Source organism: Papio anubis, chromosome 11 (genome assembly GCF_008728515.1).
Source record: "Papio anubis isolate 15944 chromosome 11, Panubis1.0, whole genome shotgun sequence".
Lineage (NCBI taxonomy): Eukaryota > Metazoa > Chordata > Mammalia > Primates > Cercopithecidae > Papio > Papio anubis.
In genome coordinates this window covers 65,599,155-65,626,776 of record NC_044986.1, presented here as the reverse complement: position 1 = coordinate 65,626,776, position 27,622 = coordinate 65,599,155, and the positions used below count along the sequence as shown (strand labels likewise).

Sequence of the window (27,622 nt, the reverse complement as noted above, 5' to 3'; positions counted from 1 at the left end):
TCCCAAAGTGCTGGGATTACAGGCGTGAGCCACTGCACCCAGCCTGATTGGCGCATTTTACAAACCTCCAGCTAGCCACAGAGCACTGATTTGTGTGTTTTACAATCCTAGCTACAGAGTGTTGATTGGTGCATTCTACAATCCTCTTGTAAGACAGAAAAGTTCTCCAAGTCCCCACACGACCCAGAAGTTCAGCTGGCTTCACCTCTCAAAGGGATCTTCCTGTCTCAGCTTCCTGGGTAGCTAGCTGGGAATACAGGTGCATACCACCATGCCCAGCTCATTTTTAATTTTTTTGTAGAGATAGGGTCTCACTGTTTTGGCCAGGCTGGTCTCGAATTCCTGGCTTCAGGTGATCCTTTCGCCTCAGACTCCTGAAGTGGCTGGGATTACAGGTAGTTTTTTGAGGTTGTTTTGTTTTGAATGCTTATGGCCCAGTCTCTGAGATTCTTGTTTCATTGGTCAGAGTAGGACCCGGGCCTGGTTATTTTTAAAAGTTTCTAAGGTGATTCTAATATGCAGCCAGGGACGTGAACCAGTGGATTAGACATTGTAACTCTTCACTAAAGACACAAAATTTCTTTTTCAGTTTATGACATCTAATTAACTGGCTGACTTTTGACTGAAATCACCAAATACTAAATTTGAATTTTTATTTTTCAAATTGGTTATGCTACAAAAAGTCTTGAGCAAAATGGATAGGCATCCTGTATATGACAGTTTTAAGCCAGCCTATTAAAATCATTACATAGCTATTTAAAATTGAAACCAGTAATATTTATAAAAATTCATTATCACAATTACAGCTTCCTAAACTATTGAACAATCCTATCCTTAACAATAAATCTAACAATGAGATTTGAGAATAGAGCTATTTTAATGATTCAAACAGCAAACTCAGTTTCTGTTTCAAATTCTTTATTATACATCATGGTTGCACAATTTGAGGCTGGTTAAATACAACTGGTTTTCAAAATCTCTTTGAATATTTTCTACATTACTACATGCAAATGACCATGAAAATATTTGGCATTTTAAAATTTTGAAACTCTGAATAGGCACTTACATGAAGGAAAACATTACCATTCATAGATATCCACATGTAGAACAGATGCTCCAGCACATGGTACATGGACCCTTTTGCCAGTAAAGCTGGTTACTGACCATTTTATCAAAGTGCCATAGCAGTAAAACAGGTTTAAAGAAATGTAATTTGGGTTATTTAGCTTACTCATAAAGTAAGGTTAACTGACAAGACTTGCACTGAAGTGCATTAAAAAATATTGGTACAAAAACCAATGAACCGTAAGTGAAAGTAGTTTCCATACAGCATGTTTCATTTTGGTTCCTACACTCCACATTTAGTGTATTTGCGATCAGACCCCATGCACATGAATGGATGACTGCAATCTTCTTTTTTAGAGACTTTAAACAAATGACTTGAATTTAGTGTTAAAAAATTAAGAGACGGGATGAAGTTTGAATGTGAGTTTAGCCAAAGTGAAATTACCCAGATCTAGATAACTACATGCTTCACAGGTCCTCCTCAGTCCCCCATCCCAAGATTTTCCCCTGAAGAGAGAATGAATTTATGAAGAAAATGATATTTGCATACACATGGCAAAAAGATTCCTTAAGTTGAAATATATAAATATGTTTCAAAGTATTTATGGAAAAAACAGTTTAACAAATCTAAAATGCCAACCTAAGTCAACTCCACATTGCAGAAAACACACAGCAGTACTACTGGAAAATAGCAAAACTGTTACTTAATATGGCCAAAAAAAAGGCCATAATGACCTGCCACATAATCCCTTGGGGAAAGAAATCTAATATTCATAGCACAGAAGACCTCAAAGAGGATAAAATTCTGGAAACCATGGAATGGTACTCAGAAGTGCCTGCGGTGAAGCACTCCATATGCTTTTCTCAAACACATATGTAAAAACAAATGTTGTTCTCAAAAATATTGAGATGCCATGTTTTAAATCTTTGCAGGACACAAGGGGCCACTCAGGTTTTCTAATTTTATTTGAACACAAAATATTTAATTCTTTGCATGTAGAGAATAAGAGGTAATCATTAGCCTGAAAAGAGAGAAGGATTTAAAATCAACATTATGCAGAAAGAAAGCAAAATTACAAATACCAGCCTACTCACATGAAAAATTTTCATGTTTACGCTGATGCATATCTGAGTGCTTATCATCAAAGTAGGAAGTTTAAAAAAAAAAAAAAAAGGCAGCTTAAGAAAGTTCCAGTGTTTCAAAGAAAGCACTTTTAAAAATGTATATACATGAAAAGAACATTTCATTGTATCATAAATGCAGCACTGTAAGATAAAGGAAGACTAATATATATGGAGTTTTGGCCTTTTTCCGCCCCCTCTGGCTGCAACCATCTTTAACCTGCTGAACTTAATCTCAAGGGTTACAGGAGTTTTTTGCTTTTTTTCTCCTGTTCAGTTCACATTTCAGGCTGTTCAGCAGATGCCTGTGATTCTGGAGATTCAAATCGCTGGTGAAAGTTTGTTCTCTGTTTCCTCAGTTTTTCAGGAGCTTTTCTCCATAAAATTATCTCCTAGTAAACAAATGCAAGATATTAACAAATAATGTGTGATATGATGCCTTATCTCTATGATGCCTTAAATTTTCACCATGGAAATCATAATTGCCACTTCAATTTTAACCATAATAAAATTAAATTCTTCCCTACAAAAGCCCTCCTCTTTTCTAACTGATCCACTTTCTTCCAGCTCTAATTTGACTGCCCCTTCTACCTCCAGTGCTCCTATCACCAGCACCCATGCATTCCACCACCACCAATCCAGTCTGGCAAGAAGTCCTATTGTTACTTTAAAGAATTCCCCAAATCCATTCTTTGGTTTCTGTTCCACTGCCCTCATCGAAGTTCAAGTTCTTGTCACTAGATATTAAAACAGCTTCCTCAGAGGCAAGAGAGGCAGAGCCCTTTCTATCTAATCCTTCATTATCACTACCAGGTTAATCCTGTAGCACATTGCTTGGATTGCCCTTTAGTAGTTTCTCAGTGCCTCCAGGATAAATCTCCAAACAGGTATTCATGCCCCTCTATAACCTTTATCCAATTTACCAACATTGCTCTCTTCCCTCCCTAGACCCTCTTCCCCCATCAGCCAAACTGAGTTACTCTCAGCCTTCAATGCAATCCAAATAAACTCGCCCTACATCTTCCCCACTCTTCAAATCTCTATTTCTCTACCTAACTCTTACCCTAACCAATCCATCCTGAGAACTTCCCTCTTCTAAATTCCTAAAATTATCTGCTTCATTAAGTCATTATAGGCTGGGTTGGTTTGCTTGTTTTTTCCCCCAACATCAGAATTTAAACATCCAAATGAGTGCACATGGGAAATAACACACTACCTCCAATAGTGCCATGATATGAAATTGATTTTGAAATTGTAAAAATCATGTAATTTATTTTGAAGTTATAAATTACCTATGTTTAATTATACAGCACTAGGATGGCAATACTGGAATAGGTTTTCACTCTTCTAAATTACTGTCAAACTATTATTTAAGTATTCTGTTTATATTATTTTTCTTTTCCCCAGACATCTACAATGTGAGAACATGGAGGACAGATCACGTTTATAAAAGGTAGTTTTTGTATTTTTCACAGTACTTAGCAGAGAATAATTTCTAACTTAGCTTTGAACTCTCAACTGACATTCAACTATGTATTTATTAATCTGATTCAGAATACAAAAGACCATTCTAATTACTATCTTCATTCAAAATTCACCAAAAACTTCTAATTGATTTTCAAATGAGAACAAGTTTGTAATGAACACTTTATATTAAAAAAAGTATCTGAGGTGGCCAGGCGCAGTGGCTCATGCCTGTAATCCCAGCATTCTGGGAGGCTGAGGCGGGCAGATCACCTGAGGTCAGGAATTCAAGACCAGCCTGGTCAACATGGTGATACCCCGTCTCTACTAAAAATAGAAAAATTAGCCGGGCATGGTGGTGCATGTCTGTAATCCCAGCTACTCGGGAGGCTGAGGCAGGAGAATTGCTTGAACCTGGGAGGTGAAGGTTGCAGTGAGCCGAGATCACACCACTGCACTCCAGCCTGGGCAACAGAGCAAGACTCCATCTCCAAAAAAAAAAAAAAGAAAAGAAAGAAAAAAAGTATTAGAGGCTGGGTATGGTGGCTCATGCCTATAGTCCCAGCACTTTGGGAGGCCAAGGCAGGTGGATCACTTTAGGCCAGGAGTTTGAGACCAGTCTGGCCAACATGGCAAAACCCTGTCTCTACAAAAAAGAAAATACAAAAATTAGACTGGTGTAGTGGCACACACCTGTAATCCCAGCTACTTGGGAGGCTGAAGTACGAGAATCGCTTGAACCTGGAAGGCGGCGGTTGCAGTGAGCTGAGATCACACCACTGCACTCCAGCCTGGGCAACAGAGCGAGGCTCTGTCGCAAAAAAAAAAAAAAAAAGAAAAGAAAAGAAAAATTATTAGAATTCAGTCATCTCATGGACATTTATAACAGAATTGTTTAAAAAGGAATAAATCACCAGGGCACAGTGGTACATGCCTGTACCTCCCAGCTACTCAGGAGGCTGTGATTGGAGGATTGCTTGGAAGATCCCCATCTCAAAAAATAAAAATAGTAATAATAATAATGATGTATATTTGTTGATAAGAGAAAGATATTCAAGACACTACTGAGTAAAAATGCAAATTAAAGAATACAGCTGGGCACAGTGGCTCATGCCTATAATCCCAGCATTTTGGAAGGCCAAGGCAGGAGGATTGCTTAAGCCCAAGAGTTCAAGACCAGCTTGGGCAACATAGTGAGACTCCATCTCTACAAAAAAATTAAAAACAAGGCCGGGCGCGGTGGCTCAAGCCTGTAATCCCAGCACTTTGGGAGGCCGAGATGGGCGGATCACGAGGTCAGGAGATCGAGACCACCCTGGCTAACACGGTGAAACCCCGTCTCTACTAAAAAATACAAAAAACTAGCCGGGCGAGGTGGCGGGCGCCTGTAGTCCCAGCTACTCGGGAGGCTGAGACAGGAGAATGGCGGGAACCCGGGAGGCGGAGCTTGCAGTGAGCTGAGATCCGGCCACAGCACTCCAGCCTGGGCAACAGAGCGAGACTCCCTCTCAAAAAAAAAAAAAAAAAAAAAAAAAAAATTAAAAACAGTAAGAAGAAAAAGCAATATCCATAATATGATCTAAACGCACATACATTAGTCTCAATGGTGGTGGAAATTCTGCTGACCTTTATTTCATTCTTTGTTCCTTGTTGCCTTATTTTTTTTCTAAATAAGCAGCAGATACTGTTTTTATTAAAAAACAAAAACAAAAGAACTTGTAAGAGAAAACTAAAAGCCCTGAAAAATTATAGCTCATTCTGGAGTACTGAAGAATGATTGGGGAGGGATCTATCATAGGATTCTATTCTCCTCTACTTCTTTATCTGTCATACCCACAGTGTTTTCATTTACTTAGAAACTCCCACTCGCTCAGTACAATTAAGCTTAGAAGAGCGCTTTCAAGGTATTTTTAGATCTGCCGCAGAACATAATACCAGCCTAAGTGACACCATACCTGCTGTTTGAAGTACCTCCGGTCTTCCTCATCAACAAGCACTAAATTCAAAAAGTACCTTACTGAAAATTTTTTGTTCACATCTCTCATTGTTGGAGTTGGATCATATCCTGCTAAAAATAGTCTTATTGGAATGGATTCACCTGAAAGAAAAGGAATTTCCACTTAATTCTAAAGATGATTAAATATAGTCACATAACAGGTAGGACTAAGCACTATAGAGTTGACAATAATGCTTCACATCCTCACAAGATGCAAAAATAACAAAGACCAGGGTTTCTCATCCTCAGCAGTACTGATATTTTGGGCTGAATAATTCTTTGTTGTGGGGAGGGTCCTATCCTTTGTAGGATGTTTAGCAGCAACCCTGGCCTCTACCCACTAGATACCAGTAGTACTCTCCAAATTTAACAGCCAAAAAATATCTCCAGACAACACCACACATTCATTTTGGGGTGAAGTTGCCCGTAGACAAGAACTACTGTTCTAGAGTCAGAATACCTGGCTTCAAATCTCAACCACTCATTGGTTGTGTGATCTTGAACAAATCACTTACTCATTGTTTAAGTTCTTCATCTGTGAAATGGGGAATAACAATAGTATTCACAAGGAATGTGTAAGGACTATATGGGTTAATATACCTAAAGAACTCAAACAGTGCCAACAGATAAGTGCTCTATAAGTTGTTTTGTTATCTTCTTTCATGAAGTTTACCATAATTTCTAATCATGTGTATAAATTCTTGAATGCTTGTTACTCATACATTCAAAGCTAAAAACGGACAGGATGATGACATCCTTTTATTACCAAAAAGACTGTTACTCAGATTCTCATTGCTTCTGTTTTCCTAAGGGTAATTATTTGCATATTCCTTTTTTTTTTTTTTTGAGATGGGAGTCTTGCTGTCACCCAGGCTGGAGTGCAATGGCGCAATCTCGGCTCAGTGCAACCTCCACCTTCTGGGTTCATCCAATTCTCCTGCCTCAGCCTCCCGAGTAGCTGGGATTACAGGCGTCTGCCACCATGCCTAATTTTTTTTTTTTTTTTTTTTTTTTTTTTGAGACGGAGTCTCGCTCTGTCACCCAGGCTGGAGTGCAGTGGCGCAATCTTGGCTCACTGCAAGCTCCACCCCCCGGGTTCACGCCATTCTCCTGCCTCAGCCTCCCAAGTAGCTGGGACCACAGGTGCCCGCCACCACGCCCGGCTAATTTTTTGTATTTTTTTTTTAGTAGAGATGGGGTTTCATCATGTTAGCCAGGATGGTCTTGATCTCCTGACCTCGTGATCCGCCCGCCTCAGCCTCCCAAAGTGCTGGGATTACAGGTGTGAGCCACCGTGCCCGGCCTTTTTGTATTTTTAGTAGAGATGGGGTTTCACCATGTTGGCCAGGCTCACCGGTCTCAAACTCCTGACCTCAGGTGATCCACCCACCTTGCCCTCCCAAAGTGCTGGGATTACAGGAGTGAGCCACCACACCCAGCTTTTTCTTTTTTTTTTTTTTTGAGGCAGGATCTCCCTCTGTCAAGATGGCAGTGGTGCCATATTGGCTCACTGCAACCTTGCCTCCTGGGCTCAAGTGAACTTCCCACCTCAGCCTCCCAAGTAGCTGGGACCACAGGTGCGTGCCACCATGCCTGGCTAATTTTTGTATTTTTTATAGAAATGGGGTTTTGCCATGTTGTCCAGACTGGTCTCCAACTCCTGGGCTCAAGCAATACACCCACCTTGGCCTCCCAAAGTGGTGGGATTACCGTGCCCAGCCCTTGAATTTTTTTTTTTTTTGAGATGGTGTGTCACTCTGTCTCCCATGATCTCAGCTCACTGCAACCTCCACCTCCCGGTTCAAGCGATTCTTCTGCCTCAGCCTCCCAAGTGGCTGGGATGACAGGCATGTACCACCACACCCAGCTAATTTTTGTATTTTTGGTAGAGACGGGGTTTTGCCACGTTGGCCAGGCTGGTCTTGAACTCCTGACCTCAAGCGATCCGCCCACCTCAGCCTCCCAAAGTGTTGGGATTACAGGCATGAGCCACTGCACCTGGCCTGAATATTTTTTACGTAATAATTTTCTCATGCACACCAATTTGCTGAAAGATATAAAACTCACCATTTTACATAAAAACTGGTGGCTGCTGGAATTTTACAAAGTAATGTTGCATAATACAAGAGTACACATATAAGGGACCCAACCACCTAGCTCAAAGAGTTTTAGAGCACCTGACACTACATTGCCTCATCTACACTTGGCACTTAATAAATGGTACTGACTTTGTGATGTAAGTATAAACAGTGAAGAAAACCCAGACATAAATTTAAAATGATAAATACTGGCTTCATTGTCTCAGATACTGAAGATTATCTAGTAATGGAACTGCTTATTTTCTTGAGGGCTATAATGACTTCAAAAACCCACAGGAATTAAAGGTCAGCCACATTCCATTTTGTGGTCAGCAGGAGAAAAAAAGATTTACAAAGATCAACTATTGTATAATAGAAGACAATGAAAATATTACAAATTCAAAACTAGAGAATAGATACATATAACTATCTCTACTAAATCCTAAATTGAAACTGAAAAATCAAACCTTATTTCAGACTAGGAAGTATAATTACAGTCTTCTTTGAAGCTATACAAAGATGACCTTAAAAGCTATCATTATAAGAATGGTTTTAAGAATTCAAAGATACTTTCACACTAAACAAACACAAACAAAACTGCCATGAACACTGCTGTTTGCACTACACAAAAGTAGTAACTGAAAAGTATGTTACCTTTTACTGGTGCACCATCCATTATTTCATATTTGGCGATTGTTTCTGTTTCTGTTGTGGTACTGGGTCCTAGTGCAATAATGTAAATAATATTAATTTAAATATTCCAGAATATAATTACTAGCCTTATGTCTTCTTATTTTTCCACTACATTATTCTTTTTAGAGATGGTGTCTCGCTCTGTCACCCAAGCTAGAGTGCAGTGGTGCAATCATGGCTCGCCGCAGCCTCAACTTCCTGGGCTTAAGCAATCCTTCTGCCTCAGCCTCCCAAGTAGCTGAGATTCCAGGTGTGTACCATCATGCCTGTTTTTTTTTTCAATTTTTGTAGAGATGGGTTCTCAATATATTGCCCAGGCTAGTCTCAAACTCCTGAACTCAAGCAATCCTCCCACCTAAGCCTCCTAAGTAGCTGGGACTACAGGCGTGCACTATCATGCCCGGCTAATTTTGCATTTTTTGGGATAGAGATGGGGTTTCACCATGATGCCCAGGCTGGTCTTGAATTCTTTGGGTTCAGATGATCTGCCCGCCTCAGCTTCCCAAAGTAGTGGGATTACAGGTGAGCAACTGCACCTGGCCAACAATTTCTTTTTAAACAACAAAGGAGAATTTGAAGTGATTTTAAAATCACTAAATTTACGAGCAAGTAGAAACATGGAGATTAAGAAATCACATATGGGGGTACATGTTCTCAGGACCTCTTGAGATCATGCCTTGGGTAAGAATTTTATTTTAAAATAAAATAATATTAATAAATCACAGATGTTTTAAATTATGAATACTGACTATAAATTCTTATAAAGTGTTGCCTAAAATTATTTTCAGCAAAAAAACCAACAATGTTAGAGGACAAAGTTAAGTTTATATATTAAAATTAAAAAGCAGGGATGAACCAATAAATGCTATTGGGACAACTGGTCAGCCATCTGGAAAAACGTAAAGGTGATACATACCTCACTTCTTATATCACAACACATTTCAAATGAATTAAAATTTTAAAAATGAAACAAAATCCCTAAACCACAATGTATTACTTCAGTAGAATCAAGCACAGAAAATTATTTTTAGAACTTCAATGTGAAAAAGACCTTTCTAACCATGGCATAAAACCCAGAGGCCATAAAATGAAAAACTGATACATCTGACTACATAAACATCAATAACTTCTACATGGCATAAACCACCACAAACAAGACAAGCAAGGGAAATTTTTGCTACCCTTAATATTAGAAAAAGGAATTCAGGGCACAATGGCTCACACCTGTAAACCCAGCAATTTGGGATGCTGAGGCAGGAGGATCGCTGAGTCCAGGAGTCTGAAACCAGCCTGGGCAACATAGTGACACCCTGTCTCTACAAAAAATAAAAAAATTAGCTGGGTGTGGTGGCATGCGCCTGTGGTCCCAGCTACCCACAACGCTGAGGTTGGAGGACTGCTCAAGTCCAGGAGTTCAAGGCTGCAGTGAGCTATAACTGTACCATTGCACTCCAGCCTGGGCGACAGTGTGAGACCCTGTCTCAAAAAGAAGGGTGGAGGGGGATTGATTTCTCTAATACATAGTTTCTACAAATAAGTAAGAAAAATAATATAATAATCCAATAGATAATGGGGCAAAGAATATGAATGGCTTACAGAAAATTAAAATTGTTTTTATTCATATGAAGAGATGTTCATCTTCAATAAGAAAACTGAAAATTAAAACTACAATGGAATATATTAATTAGCTTGACTGTGATAATCATTTCATAATGTAAACATTCCATCATACACCTTGAATATTGAAAATTTTTATTTGCCAACTATGCCTCAATAAAGCAGTGGGGGAAAAAGAATCCTTAAGAAAAATCCCAAAACTACAATGGAGTAGTATCTCCCCCTTACCCATCAAACTGGCTGAAAGTTTTTACAGCATTGTGCTCAGGAGAATATGGGGGAAAAGAGGCACTCTCCTACATTCACTACTGATAGCAATGCAAAGTGGTATAATCCCTAAAGAAGACTTACCGATAACATGCATCAAAATTATAAATGGCCAGGTGCAATGGCTTATGCCTGTAATCATTTAACACTTTGGGAGGCAGAGGTAGGAGGACAGTTTAAGCCTAGGAGTTCGAGACCAGCCTTGGCAACATAGTGAGACCCTGTTTGCCACAAAAGGGTGGAAGAATTATAAATAAATATACTGTTTAACCCGTGAATTCCACTTCTAAGATTTTATCTTGCACACATGTCTCCACACGTGCAAAATGACATTATTTGCAATAGCAAAAGACTGGAAACAACCTGTATGTCCACAAACAGCAGACTGGTTCAATTCTAGTGTATCAATAAAACGGAAAACTATTAAAAAGATAAAGTATTCTACACATTAGTATGGAAAGTTCTCTAAGATGCCCTACTAAGTGGCAGAGCAAAGTATTCATTATAAACCACCATTTAAGTAAAAAGGGGTTTGTGTTATACATAGGTGTTTGCCTGTATACATAATAACTAATTGGAAAGTTTTGGTTTTTGTTCTTTTTTGGAATGGTCTCACTCTGTTGCCCAGGCTGAAGTGCAGTGGTTATTCACAGGCACAATCCCACTACTGATCAGCACAGGAGTTTTGACCTGCTCCACTCAGGATTTTTAAACTTATAATAAACATATTACCTATGAGTAGAGTACAGAAATAAGATACTTTTTACTGTATACTCTTTTACATTTTATTTTTGAACCATGTGAATTTATTACCTATTAAAAAATTAACTTTTTATAAAAAATAAATTCCGGACAATCAAAAATTAATTTTAAAAAAAGCATTAAATAATTTACTGTCAGTAATATTAACCAGCAAAATTAGTACTCAATGTGGATATCAAATTATGTTTAAATAATACTTTAAGATTTTAAAAATGTCAACTAAAATAATTTTAATTTACATACTCTTTTCAACTTACCAATTCCTGTGATCTCTTTTTTGATCAGCTGTAACTCCATATGTTGTATTTTTATTCTTACTAATAAGAAGTAAATTTTTCCAACAATCACATCCTTTAAATGATACCTATTGGGGAAGAACGTATCTCACTAAATATCAGTTTAAAAACAAGCAAAAAGAGTGAACTATGTCCTAAAAGATTTTGATAGACATCTTTAGTATAATTATTTAAGGATACCATTTTGAGGCTCGGCACAGTGGCTCATGCTTGTAATCCTAGCACTTTGGAAGGCTGGGGTGGGCGGATCGCTTGAGGTCAGGAGTTCAAGACCATCCTGGCCAACATGGTGAAACCCTGTCTCTACTAAAAATACAAAAATTAGCTGGGCATGGTGGCACATGCTTGTGATACCTGCTACTTGGGAGACTGAGGCAGGAGGACTGCTTGAACCCAGGAGGTGAAGGCTGCAGTGAGCCTAATCGCACCACTGCACTCCAGCTTAGGTGACGGAGTGAGACTCCATCTCAAAAAAAAAAAAAAAAGTACTATTTTGAGCTCTTTCCTGGCCACTGCTGAGTTGCACGGAGGTGGTGGCTTGGGTGCATTCAAGATTCAGCTTCACTCACTGCCATGGCTGAGGAAGGCATTGCTGCTGGAGTATACGTATAATGGGCGTTACTACTGCTTTACAAGAGGTGCTGAAGACCACCCTCATCCATGATGGCCTAGCATGTGGAGTTTGCAAAGCTGCCAAAGCCTTAGACAGGCACAAAGCTCATCTTTGCGTGCTTGCATCTAATTGTGATGAGCCCATGTATGTTAAGTTGGTGGAGGCCCTTTGTGCTGAACCCCAGTTGATGACAAGAAACTGGGGAATGTGTAAGCCCCTATAAAACTGACAGATGGGGGAAACCCCATAAAGTGGTCGGCTGCAATTGTGCAGTAGTTAAGAACTATGGCAAGGAATCTCAGGCCAATATGTCATCAAAGAATACTTCAAATGAATAAATAAAACTTTGGCTCACCAGAAAAAAAAAAAACCATTTTGATTATTCATATTGTTTAGTGTTCTTTTTTTCAAAAAAGTATTCATCGTTTCACTATGCAAATAAGGAATCAAACTTTTACTTGACTACCTCAGAGAGAATAATTACCCTGGGTAACTGTTCCGGCTGGGCTCAGTGGCTCATACCTGTAATCCCAGCACTTTGGGAGGCCCAAAGCAACAAGATTGCTTGAACCCAGGAGTTTGAGACCAGTCTAGGCAACATGGTGAGATGTAATCTCTTCTAAAATTAGCTGGGTGGTGCAAAATTAGTGGCACATGCCTGTGATCCAAGGTACCCAGGAGGCTGAGGTGAGATGATAATTTGAGACTGGGAGATTGAGGCTGCAGTGTCCCATGATTATGCCACTAAACTCCAGCCTGGGTGACAGAGCCAGACTCTCAAAACACACACACACACAAAAATGCTTGAAATATTTGGCATATGAAGATATTTTCAACATTAAAAGACACAGTTTGGTGTCATTATTACTCAAGTTCTACAAGAGTGCAGCTAACATAAATCATCTGCCCACAAAGACAAAGTAAAAGAGACTACCTACATGGGTTTAGTCTGCTGTTGTTATATCTAATACCCAAAGGTCGCTCCCACATACCTTGTAATGATGTGGTAATAAACTTAGGAATCCCTATAATATCCAGAGGACTTTTTAGCCTCCTCCCAGGTTTGGCTCTCAAAATCGTATCTGAAGAGTTGATTAATATAATTATGTCAGGCCGGGCACGCCTGTAATCCCAGTACTTTGGGAGGCCAAGGTGGGCAGATCACCTGAGGTCAGGAGTTCAAAACCAGCCTGGCCAACATGGTGAAACCCCATCTCTACTAAAACTACAAAAATTAGCCAGGCGTGGTGGCACATGCCTGTCATCCCAGCTACTCGGGAGGCTGAGGCAGGAGAATCGCTTGAACTCAGGAGGTAGAGGTTGCAGTGAGCTGAGATCGTACCACTGCACTCTAGACTGGACGACAGAGATTCCGACTCTAAAAAAAGTAAATAAATAAAAATATGCTGGGCGCAGTGGCTCACGCCTATAATCCCAGCACTTTGGGAGGTCGAGGCGGGTAGATCACGAGGTCAGGAGTTTGAGACCAGCCTGACGAACGTGGTGAAACCCCGTCTCTACTAAAAATACAAAAATTAGCCGGGCATGGTGGCGGGCACCTGTAATCCCAGCTACTCAGGAGGCTGAGGCAGGAGAATCCCTTGGAACCAGGAGGCAGAGGATGCAGTGAATCGAGATCACACCATTGCAGTCCAGCCTGGGTGACAGAGCGAAACTCAAACAAACAAACAAACTCTGTGTGTGTGTGTGTGTGTAAAATTATGTCAGTCTGAAGGAAAGCTTCAGTGGTAAGTTTCAGGTCCTAAACTATTTGATAATTTCATCAACAATATAATTTTAAGATTCTGAAGGCCATATGTATTACATTTTCAGTGATATAAACCTGGGAGTGACAACCAATAAAAATAATGTAACAAAAGACTGGGGTAGGAGGGGGATAATACAGGGTACATCCATTTCTTAAACAAACTTTAATTAAAAAAAAAAAAACAGAAGGGAAACCTATAAATTACAAAATTTAAGGCTCAAACAACCAAACGCAATGTGTGGCCCTTGTTTTGATATTGATTTGAACAAAGCATGTGAAAAAAGAAAGATATCTGTGAGCCAATTAGGGAAATGTGAATACTGCCTGGGTGTATGAAGATATTAAGAAATTACTAATATTTTTAGATATAAGAGTATTGTAGTTATATTTAGAATGATATATAACTTTTTAAAACTTTTTTTCTGAATAGACACAGAAAACAAGCTTGCCATATAACATTTAAATAAGAGATATGTAAAGTCAATACATAATTTCATCCTTTACAGATAACCACTGTTAACAACAGAATATCATTGCAGACTCTTTTCTATTTATATCAAAATACATGAGTATTTTACAGAAATGAAATAGTACTACACACACGGTTTTTATGGCTAACTTTTTCACTTAATAATATCATGGACACGCTTCTGGAGAACTAAATACATATGTCTCAACCTTTTTTTTTTTTTTTTTTGAGATGGAGTCTTGCTCTGTCACCCAGGCTGGAGTGTAGTCATGCGATCTCAGCACACTGCAACCTCTGCCTCACAGGTTCAAGCAATTCTCCTCCCTCAGCCTCCCGAGTAGCTGGGATTATAGGTGTGCGCCACGACACCCATCTACTTTTTGTATTTTCAGTAGAGACGGGGTTTCTCCATGTTGGCCAGGCTGGTCTCAAACTCTTGACCTCAGATGATCCGCCCACCTTGGCCTCCCAAAGTGCTGGGATTACAGGCACGAGCCACTGCACCTGGCCTCAATCTTTTTAACCCTTCTTTAGCATTCCACAGTATGGTTGGACCATAATTTATTTAACTGTTACAATACCAGTGGGCATTTAAATGGCAATCTTTTGTTCATATAAGTAATGTTTCTGAGAACATCTTAGTCCATGTCTAAAATAATACAACTTTCCATAGGTTATAGTGAAGCATATTCCAGATATATAATTTAATTGATAAAATGATATAAAATTTTATGGGTTAAATTAAATGTCTGGAATTTGCTTCACTATAACCTATGGGGAGTATGAGAGCTGAATACAGATAAACCAGATTGTGTATTGATAACTGTTGGAGCTGGGCAATGGGTACATGAGGATTCATTATATTACTCAGTATACTGTTCAAATATTTTAGTATATGCTTGAAATTTCCCATAATAAAGTTTAAAAAGGCATTAAACACAAAGTATGAGCCAGTTTTGCAAAAATACAACATATATAAACATATATACCTTCCCCCTCCCCCCATGGAATGATATACAAGGGGACATTAACAGTGATATAAGTGGTAAAGCTGAAAATATGTGAAAAGAGATGGCCAGGATGGGGTAATGTCAAGCCAGTAAGATAAACTGTGTCCTCAGAAGGATTGGCTGCCTTCTGAGATGGCGACATCCTCTACACAAAGTGGCCAAGCAGAGATTCATCAGCAATAGAACATAAAAGACACCTTTACTGGTGGAAGCCAGACCAAACTCCTAAAATTTATTTTAGCTCAGAGATCCCGTTGATCTGTTAACATCAGTCAATTCTATCCTTACTTTGACCAACTGACAAAGACTTGAAAAGTTAATTTTTGAATTTTCCCTGAACAACTTATCTGCGAAAGGTTCTTACTTTGATTTATTATATTCAAATTCTATATGTAGACAATCTTCAATGCCCACTTCCATCTTAATAGAGTTGTTAACATCAGGATAGGTGGCAAGCTGGTGAACAATAAGATCATATTCTTTTACCAAATCTGTCAGTCTTCTCACTATTGTCACTTTAAGAAAATACCTACAAAGTTAAAAGAGAGGATGAGTTAAATCACCTATAATAAATTTTCATGTTTTAAATTAGCAAACATTAACCGCAACTAAGCCTTCTCCTTGCTGGACCTCCTTTGGGATCAACTTACTTCACTACTTCACAAAGGAGTTCCAATTTTCTTTAATGCCCCCGACATAAAAAAAAATACAAAGTTCAATTTTAAGAATAGTGTAAATACTTTACAGATGAGTTTGGAGGGCTGTAATCAAGCCTACTTGAGGAAACCTCTCCAGATCACTTCTTTAAGGAACTGCTATTTGAAATTTGGGTTGTCAAACCCAGTTCCAGATAGATAATGCCAAATTAAACAGAGAAAGCAGGATCTCGGACCTGATGCATTCAGATTAATATCCTCAAATGCCCTGGACTCTGAGGCATCCCTGGCTTCCTGCATACAGACTCAGTGAAGGGAAAGGACACTGAATTGAGAGGTTAGAAAACTAGGTTCCTACTCCTGTTCTGCCATCCACTACTTGTGTCATTTTAGATGTATCAGAGCCTCTCTGGTACTCCAGATTACTTCTGAACCATATACTAAATGAGATTTTCTGGGAAACTAGTGGTTTTAGAAGGTAATTCAGTTTACATGACAAATGAAGTACATAAGGGACAATGCATACCAGGGAAGTGTATAACTGAAATGTCTCATAGCAATGTTGTCTAACTCTATAATGTTAGAACGCTCTATTACCTCAAATCAGCATTAGCCAAAGTATGTGACGGAATTTTAAAAAATCTTAAATCTTCCAATCTAGAACTATAATTAGAGGTTCAAATAAGGTGTCAACAGTAGTTACTACTTTCTGGTTTTGATTCTGTTTACAGTTTATAATACACATTCATACCTCAAGCGGACATTGGCACCGATGTAAGATTCATATGGCTTTTCAACTTGCATAAATTCAAAATCATAACTTCTGCTCTGAGTCAGTTCTCCAGGTAAGGCTAGTTCTTTCACTAGGTTTACAAATTCATGAGTATTACTCTTGTCATTGAAAAGCTCTAAAAATTTTAAAAGGCAGAAAGACCAATTATTTAATATCCATTTCAATAAGACCCAAATGTCTACTTCAAACGCAATTTTTACCAAAAGAATTATTGAGTTTATCTCCAATAAAATAGACCTATGCTCTGAATTCCATTATCCTTTTTATAATTTTACTTCATGTAGGCATAAAAGATTGTGTCAAGTGGCATAGCACAATGAAAATTTCTATTAAAAATGAGTTCATTCCTTTGATGTAGTTGGGGCTCTCCCAATATGAAGCCATTTGACACATTACCAGCAATTATTTGAACTTCCCCCAGACAAGGCAAAAATTCTGTTTTGCTTTAGTTAGGCAAATATATTGCTTTCATAAAATTACAAAACACAAAAAGACTAAAACCAACTATCAATTACTACAACTTGCCTTTCGGTCAGAATAGACATATAAATACACTCTCAGTCAGAATAGATATATAAACAAATATCTACCCATTCCAATTCTGAAACTTTAAAAATGTACAGTGAAACTTAGCTAAATTTGAAGCCTAGTTATGTAGACAGTATTATAAAGACATATTTTCCTTTCTCTTGTGAATCTGCAGTATAGAAAGACGTATATACAGTTTAACTCCCTACTAAATAAAGCATGTATCTGAAATAATGTATGGAAATGTACATAAGTTGATCTAAGTCAAGAAGAAACTACACCTTTCCTTCTGACATGGAATTCTGTGTTGACACAGGTGAGTCTGGCTACAGGCACACACTAGATCAGGAAGACAAATGGCATGGGTAATTAGAAGATGAAGAATGAAGGTGAGGCTGCTAATTATAAGGATGGTGAAAAATGTAGGCAGACGAAAATTTCAGCAGGTCAACTAATTTACTTGAATTATTTTTCAAGGCTGGTAGTTTCATATATATCATGAAATGATAAATATTATTTCATACAAGTCAAAGAAACACAATTTAATATAGTTATAAAGTAAGTCCTCTCTTTTGTTATGCAAAATCAATTCCTTCCTTCTACAAAGCTAAGCTGTAATTCAATTATTTCAGTGCAAAATCCAACCCTCTTCAAATTCAGTTATCACAGAAAAAGAAGTAATACTATTTTAAAACTCACCAATTTGACCTACAAATTCAATTCTAATTCCTTGGTGCTCTAGCCTCTTTCCAGGTTGCTTAAAGGCTAGGTTTACCTGCCAAAACATGAAATTATAAGAGATGTTAACAATCCTTTGAGTGGGCCTACTAGTAGCTTCCTTTCAGATGAATGCAATATATAAATACTTCAGGTATTCATTTATGAAGTTCGAGACACCACCACATACCCAAATCAGGATGATGTTATACCACCAGAGAAGGTGTAATTTATTTATACACAATCATGGGTGAACCTCTTACTTACATCAACACAAAGTCTGCTTTGTTAAGAAGGAATCCTTAATAGCTGGAGAACTATAAAAAGACTCAAAGAAAGGAACAGCCTTCAACTATTCATACTTATTTTCTGATCAAACAAATAATTCTATGACTAATAAAAGCATATTAATGTGAGGTAATTACTAATTTCAAGAACTGACCTAAAAACAGATGCAATTCCAGGACATTTAAATCAAGCAAGACTAACATCCACACAACTAGGACTATATTATGGACAATGCTCAGAAATTTGTGGGTCAAATCATAGCTTCATACTTATTGTAACTGATGTATCACTTCCAGTTTTCTGTAACCAATATATTATTATAATTCCTAACCTTAAAAGCAGTGCCTTTTGTCCTGAGTCTGCTACCCACCATAAAAACAGAATGCCTAAAGATTTAAATTCAAGTATGATTCATCTTATATACTTTCCCACCCCCTACCCCAGAAAGGACTCTGTTGCTTAAGCTGGAGTGCAGTGGCACAATCTTAGCTTACTGCAGCCTCAACCTCTTGGGCTCAAATGATCCTCCTTCCTCAGCCTCCCAAAGTGCTAGAAGTACAGGCATGAGCTACTGCACCTGGCCATTATCTTACATACTTTTGGAGTAAAGTATATAATCTCAAAATCCCTAAACTCATATATCTGCCAAGTGGAAATCTTAAATACACACACACACATTTTAAGAGATAGAGTCTCACTCTGTCACCCAGGCTGGAGGACAGTGGCATGATTATTGCTCACTACAGCTTTGAATCCCTAGGGTTAAGTGATCCTCCTGCCTCAGCCTCCAAATAGCTGGGACTCTAGGGATGCATAACTATGCAGGCTAATTAAAAAAATATTTTTTGGCCGGGCGCGGTGGCTCAAGCCTGTAATCCCAGCACTTTGGGAGGCCAAGACGGGCGGATCACGAGGTCAGGAGATCGAGACCATCCTGGCTAACACGGTGAAACCCTGTCTCTACTAAAAAATACAAAAAAACTAGCTGGGCGAGGTGGCAGGCACCTGCAGTCCCAGCTACTCGGGAGGCTGAGGCAGGAGAATGGTGTAAACCCGGGAGGCGGAGCTTGCAGTGAGCTGAGATCCGGCCACTGCACTCCAGCCTGGGCGATAGAGCGAGACTCCACCTCAAAAAAAAAAAAAAAAAAAAAATTTTTTTTTGTAAAGATGAGGTCTCACTATATTGCCCACGCTGGTCTCAAACTCCTGGCCTCAAACAGTTCTGCCACGTTGGACTCCCAAAATGCTGGGCTTACAGCCATGTGCCACTGTGCTGGCCACAAACTCATCTTTAAGATCTACCCAGAATTCTCTTTTTTTGTTTGTTTTAGACAGTTTTGCTCTTGTTGCCCAGGCTAGAGTGCAGTGGCACCATCTTGGCTCACCGCAACCTCCATATCCCAAGTTCAAGCGATTCTCCTGCCTCAGCCTCCCAAGTAGCTGGGATTACAGGCATGTGCCACCACGCCCAGCTAATTTGTATTTTTAGTAGAGATAGGGTTTCATTATGTTGGTTAGGCTGGTGTCAAACTCCTGACCTCAGGTGACCCACCCACCTCGGCCTCCCAAAGTGCTGGGATTACAGGCATGAACCACCACGCCCGGCCAGATCTACAAAGAATTCTCCTGTTTGGCTATACCACCATTTACCTGCTAAATCCCCTATATGGTCATATAGGTTGTTTCTCAATTGTCTTTCTTGATAACACTCTTCTTCTATAAATATTACCTGAGACAGTCAAGGATACAACTTCACATTGCTTGGCGTGGGAGTCAGGACTCCATTTAAGTACCATTAGTTCACTGTGAGATGACCAGGGTCTAGACTTGAAGCCAGCCTGCCCCTATGATGGGTGTTTCTCTGCATGTGTTTACAGTCCTACCTGGTTCTCATTCTCTAAGGTTCTGGTTGTATTTTGTATATTCATGTATTCACTTGCTCATTGAATGTACCCAGCCCTGTGCTAGCTACTACTGAAAAGTGTATGTAGTCTGATAATATAATCTTACCCTCAAAGAAGAGAGAAATCAGAAAAAGCAAAGAAAAAGTAGAGAATCAGGTGGAGTCTCAAGATATTGCCCAGGCTGGTCTCGAACACCTGGCCTCAAGCAATCCTGTTTCAAGCGACCATACCCAGTCAAATTTATAACTTTTCAATTTGAGAAAGATATCTGTAAACTGTATATGTTAGAAATAAAATTCCAAGCTAGGTGTGGTGGCTCATGCCTATAATTTCAGCACTTTGGGAGGCAGAGGCAGGAAGACTGCCTAAGGTCAGGAGTTCGAGATGAGCTTGGACAATATAGCGAGACTCCATCTCTACTAAAAATTGAAAAAAAAAAAAAATTAGCTGGGCATTGGGGCACGTGTGCCTATAGTCCCAGCTACTAGGGAGGCTGTGGCAGGAGGAGCGCTTGACCCTAGGAGGTCAAAGGTGCAATGAGCTAAGATTGCACCACTGCACTCCAGCCTGGACAATAGGGCAAGACCTTGTCTCAAACAAAAAAAGAAAAAAAAAGGCCAGGCACTGTGGCTCATGCTTGTAATCTTAGCACTTTGGGAGGCCAAGGACAGTGGATCACTTGAGGTCAGGAGTTCCAGACCAGCCTGGGGTGAAACCCCATCTCTACTAAAAATACAAAAATTAGCTGGGCATGGTGGCACATGCCTGTAATCCCAGCTACTTGTGAGGCTGAGGCAGGAGAATCACTTGAACCCGGGAGGCGGAGGTTGCAGTGAGCCACTGCACTCCAGCCTGGGCAACAGAGCAAGACTCTATCTCCCCCCCAAAAAAAAAAACACAACATTTAAGAATCAGGTAGGATCCTTTTTCATACAAAAAAGCATACTTCCAGGTTTATTTATTTGAGCCCAAGAGGTTGAGGCTGCAGTAAGCTAAGATTGTGCCACTGTACTCCAGCTTAAGCAACAGAGTCCTTTCTGGGGTGGGGGGCGGGAAAGTATGTAAGATGAATCATACTTGAATTTAAATCTTTAGGCATTCTGTTTTTATGGTGGGTAGCAGACTCAGGACAAAAGGCACTGCTTTTAAGGTTAGGAATTATAATTATTATTACTATTATTATTTTGAGACGGAGTATCACTCTGTCGCCCAGGCTGGTGTGCAGTGGCACAATCTCGGCTCGCTGCAAGCTCCACCTTCCAGGTTCACACCATTCTCCTGCCTCAGCCTCCCGAGTAGCTGGGACTACAGGTGCCCACCACCACACATGGGTAATTTTTTGTATTTTTAGTAGAGACGGGGTTTCACCGTGTTAGCCAGGATGGTCTCGAACTCCTGACCTCGTGATCCGCCCGCCTCGGCCTCCCAAAGTGCTGGGATTACAGGTATGAGCCACCGTGCCCAGCCGTTTATTCTTTACTGTAACGAATGCTGGTAATGTAACTTTTAAAAGCTTTTCTTAATGTTTCTCAAAAGATAATATAAATCAAGGACCAAGAAAAAGAGGTCCAATTACTTCTGTCTGTAAACTGCATAGATTAAAATATTCATCTTCTGTATCTTCCCTATCTTATAACCAATATAAGTTAGTTACTTGCCTTCAAAATAACTCAGAAAAAAGCAAATTGTGATACACCATATGATGGAATATTATTAAAAGTTTAAAAACAATAATGATAAAGAATTTTTAATGACGTGGGAAGATGTGCATGATGTGTTATGTGAACAAAGCATGGTTAAATTGTATACAAGTATATGCCGATCATATTTTTGAAACTACAGAAGAAAATAGTCTTCTATTATAGCGCCCGGCCGATGTCAAGAGTCTTAACACCAATTCACGTATACTTTTCTAACTTCTTATAATTCAAAAACTTGCAAAAAACTTGCAAGAATAGCACAAGGAAATCCCACATAACCTTTACCCAGATTCAACACAAGTTTTATATTCTGCCCCATCTGCTTTATCATCTTCCCTCTATATAGACATGGGCAAGCATATATATACTTTTTTCTACAACAAAGAGTAAGTTGGAGATATGATGCTCCATTACCCCTAAACATTTCACATGTATTTCCTAAGAAAACAGTCTCTGCTGGGCGCGGTGGCTCACACCTGTAATCCCAGCACTTTGGGAGGCCAAGGCGGGTGGATCACTTGAGGTCAGGAGTTAGAGACCAGCCTGGCCAACATACAAAAATTAGAAGGGCGTGGTGGCACGCACCTGTTCCAGCTACTCAGGAAGCTGAGGCTAGAGAATCGCTTCAACTCGGGAGGCAGAGGTTGCAGTAAGCTGAGATCATGCCACTGCACTCCACCTGGGTGACACAGGGAGACTCCATCTCAAAACAAAAAACAACAACAACAACAAAAACCAGGGAAGTTAACATTCCATGGTCTATATTCAAATTCTATCAATTGTTCCAATAGGGTCAGGCACAGTGGCTCATGCCTGTAATCCTAGCACTTTGGGAGGCTGAGGTGTGAGGATCAATTGAGCTCAGTAGATCACGGCTGCAGCGAGCCATTATTACACCACTATGCTCCATGCTGGGCGACAGGAGACACCATCTTAAAAAAGAATTATTATTTTTTTTTTTGAGACGGAGTCTCGCTCTGTCACCCAGGCTGGAGCGCAGTGGTGTGACCTCGGCTCACTGCAAGCTCCGCCTCCCGGGTTCACGCCATTCTCCTGCCTCAGCCTCCCGAGTAGCTGGGACCACAGGCGCCCACCACCACGCCCAGCTAATTTTTTGTATTTTTAGTAGAGACAGGGTTTCACCGTGTTAGCCAGGATGGTCTCAATCTGCTGACCTCATGATCCACCTGCCTCAGCCTCCCAAAGTGCTGGGATTACAGGCGTGAGCCACCGCACCCAGCCAAAAAAGAATTTTTTAAAAAATGTGCTCCAATAATGTACTTTATAGCCTTTTCCTCTCCTGTCCAGGATTACATATCTCTTTAAAAGGTATCCGTTTTAGTCTAGAACATTCCTCAATCATCACCTTTCTTCACCCTGATTTAAAAATACAGGACAGTTTATACACTGTACCTCAATTTGGTGTGTCTGATGGTTCATCACAGTTAGGCTCAGTTTATGCACTTTTGGAAAGAAGGCCACAAAAGTGTAGTTGTATCTATTTCAATGCATCATATTAGGAAGCACACGATGCCAGTTTGTCCCAATACTGATGATGTTAATTTTGGTCACTTGGTTAAGGTAATCTACCAAGTTTCTCTAATTTAAAGTTGTTATTCTTCCCTTTGCTATTAATGAGTAATTTGTGTGCAGATACTTGAGACTATATATATGTTTAAACTGAATGTAAAAAAAAAAAAATCTACATACAAAACATACTCTCTGCTCCAACAAACGAGTCTCAAAGCTCATGCCTCAGTATACAATATTCTAGAGATGTCTCAAATAATGCTATCTTCAAAATTTATTTAAGGAATTATATTATTCTACACTGTTTAAGACAAACATATACTATCAATGTACTACACACCATTTATACATTCATTTTAAATCAGACACCAAATTATGTGTATATTATTGTTGCTGGATATTGTGATTATCCAAAATTAGTTTCCAACTGCTGCCAGTGGAAATCCAAGATTAGTTTGCAACTGCTGTCATAGTCCATATGCATACTGATGAAAGATGCTACAAAAATATTCCTTGCTTAAAGAACTAAACTATGAACTACTATAATTTTGGACTAAACATACACCTGTGTTCACTTTTGCAACAGGGAATAGATGCAGAGTTCACTGTAAGTGGCTTGTCAATAGTAGTAGCACCTCAAGCCAGTTTATTTACCACAGATTCAATTTCTAAAAAACAAATAAAAAGGTCTTATAAATGAAAGCAGAGAACAGTAAAAATTGACTTCTAAAATAATATCTCACTTTGGGATAATTAACAACTATCTTAATTACTAAACATCTCTTTACCTTAAATAGATAAGGTAAGAGGTTCTCTGCCTGTTGTGACAGAACCTATTTCATATTTATAGAAAAATATTCTCAGCAATACCTAAACAGTTTGACAAAGTTTTCATATGAAAACACAATACAGGGGCTGGGCACGGTGGCTCATGCCTGTAATCCCAGCACTTTGGGAGGCCCAGACATGTGAATCTCTTGAGTCCAGCAGTTTGAGACCAGCCAGGGCACAATGGCAAAACCCTGTCTCTACAAAAAAATATAAAAATTAGCTGGGCATGGTGGCACGTGCCTGTGGTCCAAGCTACTCAGGAAGCTGAGGTGGGAGGATCACTTGAGCCCAGAAGGTGGAGGTTGCAGTGAGCCGAGATTGTACACTACAGCCTGGGTAACCGAGCAAGACTCTCTCTCAAAAAAGGGTTAAAAAAAGAACAAAACCATTCCTTCTTAAAGCTGCCGTCTGGAAACTGTATAAATTGTTTTTGTTTTTGTTTTTTGAGACGAAGTCTCACTCTGTTGCCCGGGCTGGAATGCATGCAGTGGCGCGATCTCGGCTCACTACAAACTCTGCCTCCCAGGTTCAAGCGATTCCCCTGCCTCAACCTCTCCAGTAGCTGGGACTACTGGTGTCCACCACCACACCTGGCTAATTTTTGTATTTTTAGTAGAGATAGGGGTCTCACCATGTTGGCCAGGCTGGTCTTGACCTCAAGTGATCCGCCCGCCTTGGCCTCCCAAACTGCTGGGATTACAGGCGTGAGCCACTGTGCCCGGCCAAAACTGTATAAATTAAAGGAGAAAAGTCCTCTCTTCAAAGTGAGTTTTACTTTTTGTACTTCATTATAAATTTGGATTGCAAGTCAAGATCAAAACTTAAAAACAAACCTGTAAACAAACAAGAATTTTAATATTTTGAGGGTTTTTTGCCTTTTAAAAAATGTCCTGGTTAAGGAATTGTAACTTATGAACCCCTCTCAAAAAAAATCCCCAGATAAATCGCTAGTAAAAATGCTCACAATTCCAAAAAAACAACTATACTTCAATACTTAAACATAGTCAAAAAGACTCTCAAAATTACTCAGAAGGTATAGAGATAAGGTAAGCTATATACATATATAGCTTGTATATATATGTATATATGTGTGTATATATATTTATATATACATATATGTGTATATATGTATATATATGTATATATGTGTGTGTGTATGCGTGTGTGTGTGTGTGTGTATATATATATATTTTTTGAAACAGAGTCTCGCTCCATCGCCCAGGCTGGAGCGCAGTGGCGCCATCTCGGCTCACCGCAAGCTCCGCCTCCCGGGTTCATGCCATTCTCCTGCCTCAGCCTCCTGAGTAGCTGCGACTACAGGCACCCGCCACCACGCCCGGCTAGTTTTTTGTATTTTTAGTAGAGACGGGGTTTTACCGTGTTAGCCAGGATGATCTTGATCTCCTGACCTCGTGATCCACGCTAGACTTAACCCATTTATGCTGGAGGTTGCAAATTTTTATGTGTGAAAAATCAGACCTTGGTGATGACCTTGAGCAGTAGGATATAAATAACTCCCACAAGCTTAGCATTCCAATAATGGAACACTAGGCATAAATAGGTTAAGGATGATTTATCACTTGACATGAACCAAAGCAGTAAATATTCTAAGTAAAGACAAAAAGGACTTGAGTAAATCACGTTTAAAAAGTTCCCAGCTGGGTATGGTGGCTCACATCAGTAATCCAACACTTTAGGAGGCCAAGGCAGGAGGATTACTTGAGCCCAAGAATTTGAAACCAGCCTGGGCAACATGGTGAGACTTCATCTCTACAAAAAAAAAAAAAAGTGTTTTTAATTAACTAAGTGTGGTGGCATGGATGTGCCTGTGGTCCTAGCTACTCAGGAGGCTGAGGTGGGAGGATTGCTTGAGCCCAAGAGACTGAGGCTGCAGCATACCATGATCATGCCACTGTACTCTAGCCTGGGCGACAGGGCAAGACACTGTCTTAAAAACAAAAACAAAATTTTTCCCTATTTATTTTGTGATAATTTAAATATTTCCAGTTGTCTTAAGGAATGCTTCAAGAGATCGAGACCATCCTGGCCAACATGTTGAAACCTCATCTCTACTAAAAATACAAAAATTAGCTGGGCATGGTGGCATGCACTGTAGTCCCAGCTACTTGGGAGGGCTGAGGTAGAAGAATCACTTGAACCCAGGAGGTGGAGGTTTCAGTGAGCAGAGATCGTGCCACTGCACTCCAGCCTGGCAACAGAGCAAGACTCTGTTAAAACAAAACAAAACAAAAAGAGTCACAGAGATGCCAAGACAATTCAATGGGGAAGGAATATTCTTTTCAGCAAATACTGCTGCAACAACTGGATAATGACATGCAAAAGAATAAGCTGAACTGCTGCCTCATGCCATACACAAATATTAACTCATTTGGATAAAATAACTACATGTAAAAGCTACAATTAAAAAATTCTTAGAAGGGAACATGGGTACAAACCTTCATGACCTTTGGATTAGACAATGATTTCTCAGAAATAATGCCAAAAGTACAAGCAACAAAAGGAAAAAAAAAAATAGATAAATTGGACTTCATCAAAATTTAAAACTTTTGTACTGCAAAAGACACCAAGAAAGTGAAAAGACAATTCAGAATGGCAGAAAATATTTGCAAAACACATATCTGGACTTGTACCCAGAATATATAAAGAACTCTTACAACTCAACCATAAAAAGACAAATAACCCAATTTAAAAAATAGTCAAACTTTGAATAGACTTTTCTCCAAAAAACACAGACATATGGCAATAAGCACACGAAAAGATGTTCAATATGATTACTCCTTGGGGAACTGCAAATCAAAATGAGATACCACTTTATATCCACTAAAATGACTATAATAAAAAATAGACACATTACTAAGTGTTGCCAAGAACATGGGAAAACCAAAACCCTCATAGATTGCTGGAGGCAATGTGAAAGGGTACAACTACTTTGGAAAAATTTGGCGGTTCTTCTAAAAATTAAACAGCAAGTTAACATATGACCCAGCAATTCTACTCCTAAGATCAAACAGAAGTTAAAACATATGTTCACATAAAAACCTGTACACGAATGTTCATAGCAGTATTACTCATAATGGTCAAACTGTAGCAACCCAAATGTCCTCAACTGATGAGTAGATAAACAAAATGTGATATATCCTTATACCACACGTATATATTAGAATATTATCTGGCACCAAAAACAAACAAACAAAAATGATGTTCTCATACATCCCATAACATGGATGAACCCTGAAAACATGCTAAATGAAATAAGTCAGGCACAAAAGGACAAATGTTATATGACTACTTATACAAAATACCTAAAATAGGCAAATTCATAGAAACAGACAGTAGATTGGAGGTTACCAGGGGCTGGAAGATGGGGAGCTACTGCTAATGGGTACAAAGTTTCTATTTTGAGGTGATGAAAAAATTTTGGAAATATAGTAGCT

The 27,622-nt window shown here is 39.3% G+C and overlaps 1 protein-coding gene across 3 annotated transcripts in view; it reads right to left on the bottom strand.

Moving 5' to 3' along the window:
* Positions 1 to 901: 901 nt before the first annotated feature.
* VPS26A (VPS26, retromer complex component A) overlaps positions 902 to 27,622 on the bottom strand; it is a 50,891-nt gene continuing 24,170 nt past the window's right edge. For 2 of the 3 annotated variants that reach the window (XM_017962980.2, XM_009214788.4), the window contains exons 3-9: positions 17,897 to 17,972; positions 16,628 to 16,784; positions 15,585 to 15,749; positions 11,322 to 11,428; positions 8,380 to 8,448; positions 5,607 to 5,749; positions 902 to 2,579 (exon numbers count right to left, since the gene is read on the bottom strand). In XM_017962980.2, the coding sequence (XP_017818469.1) occupies positions 2,466 to 2,579; positions 5,607 to 5,749; positions 8,380 to 8,448; positions 11,322 to 11,428; positions 15,585 to 15,749; positions 16,628 to 16,784; positions 17,897 to 17,972 (831 nt within the window). In that variant the 3' untranslated portion in view covers positions 902 to 2,465. The remainder of the gene's footprint in view (positions 2,580 to 5,606; positions 5,750 to 8,379; positions 8,449 to 11,321; positions 11,429 to 15,584; positions 15,750 to 16,627; positions 16,785 to 17,896; positions 17,973 to 27,622) is intronic. The other variant, XM_021943407.2, reaches the window with a different exon arrangement.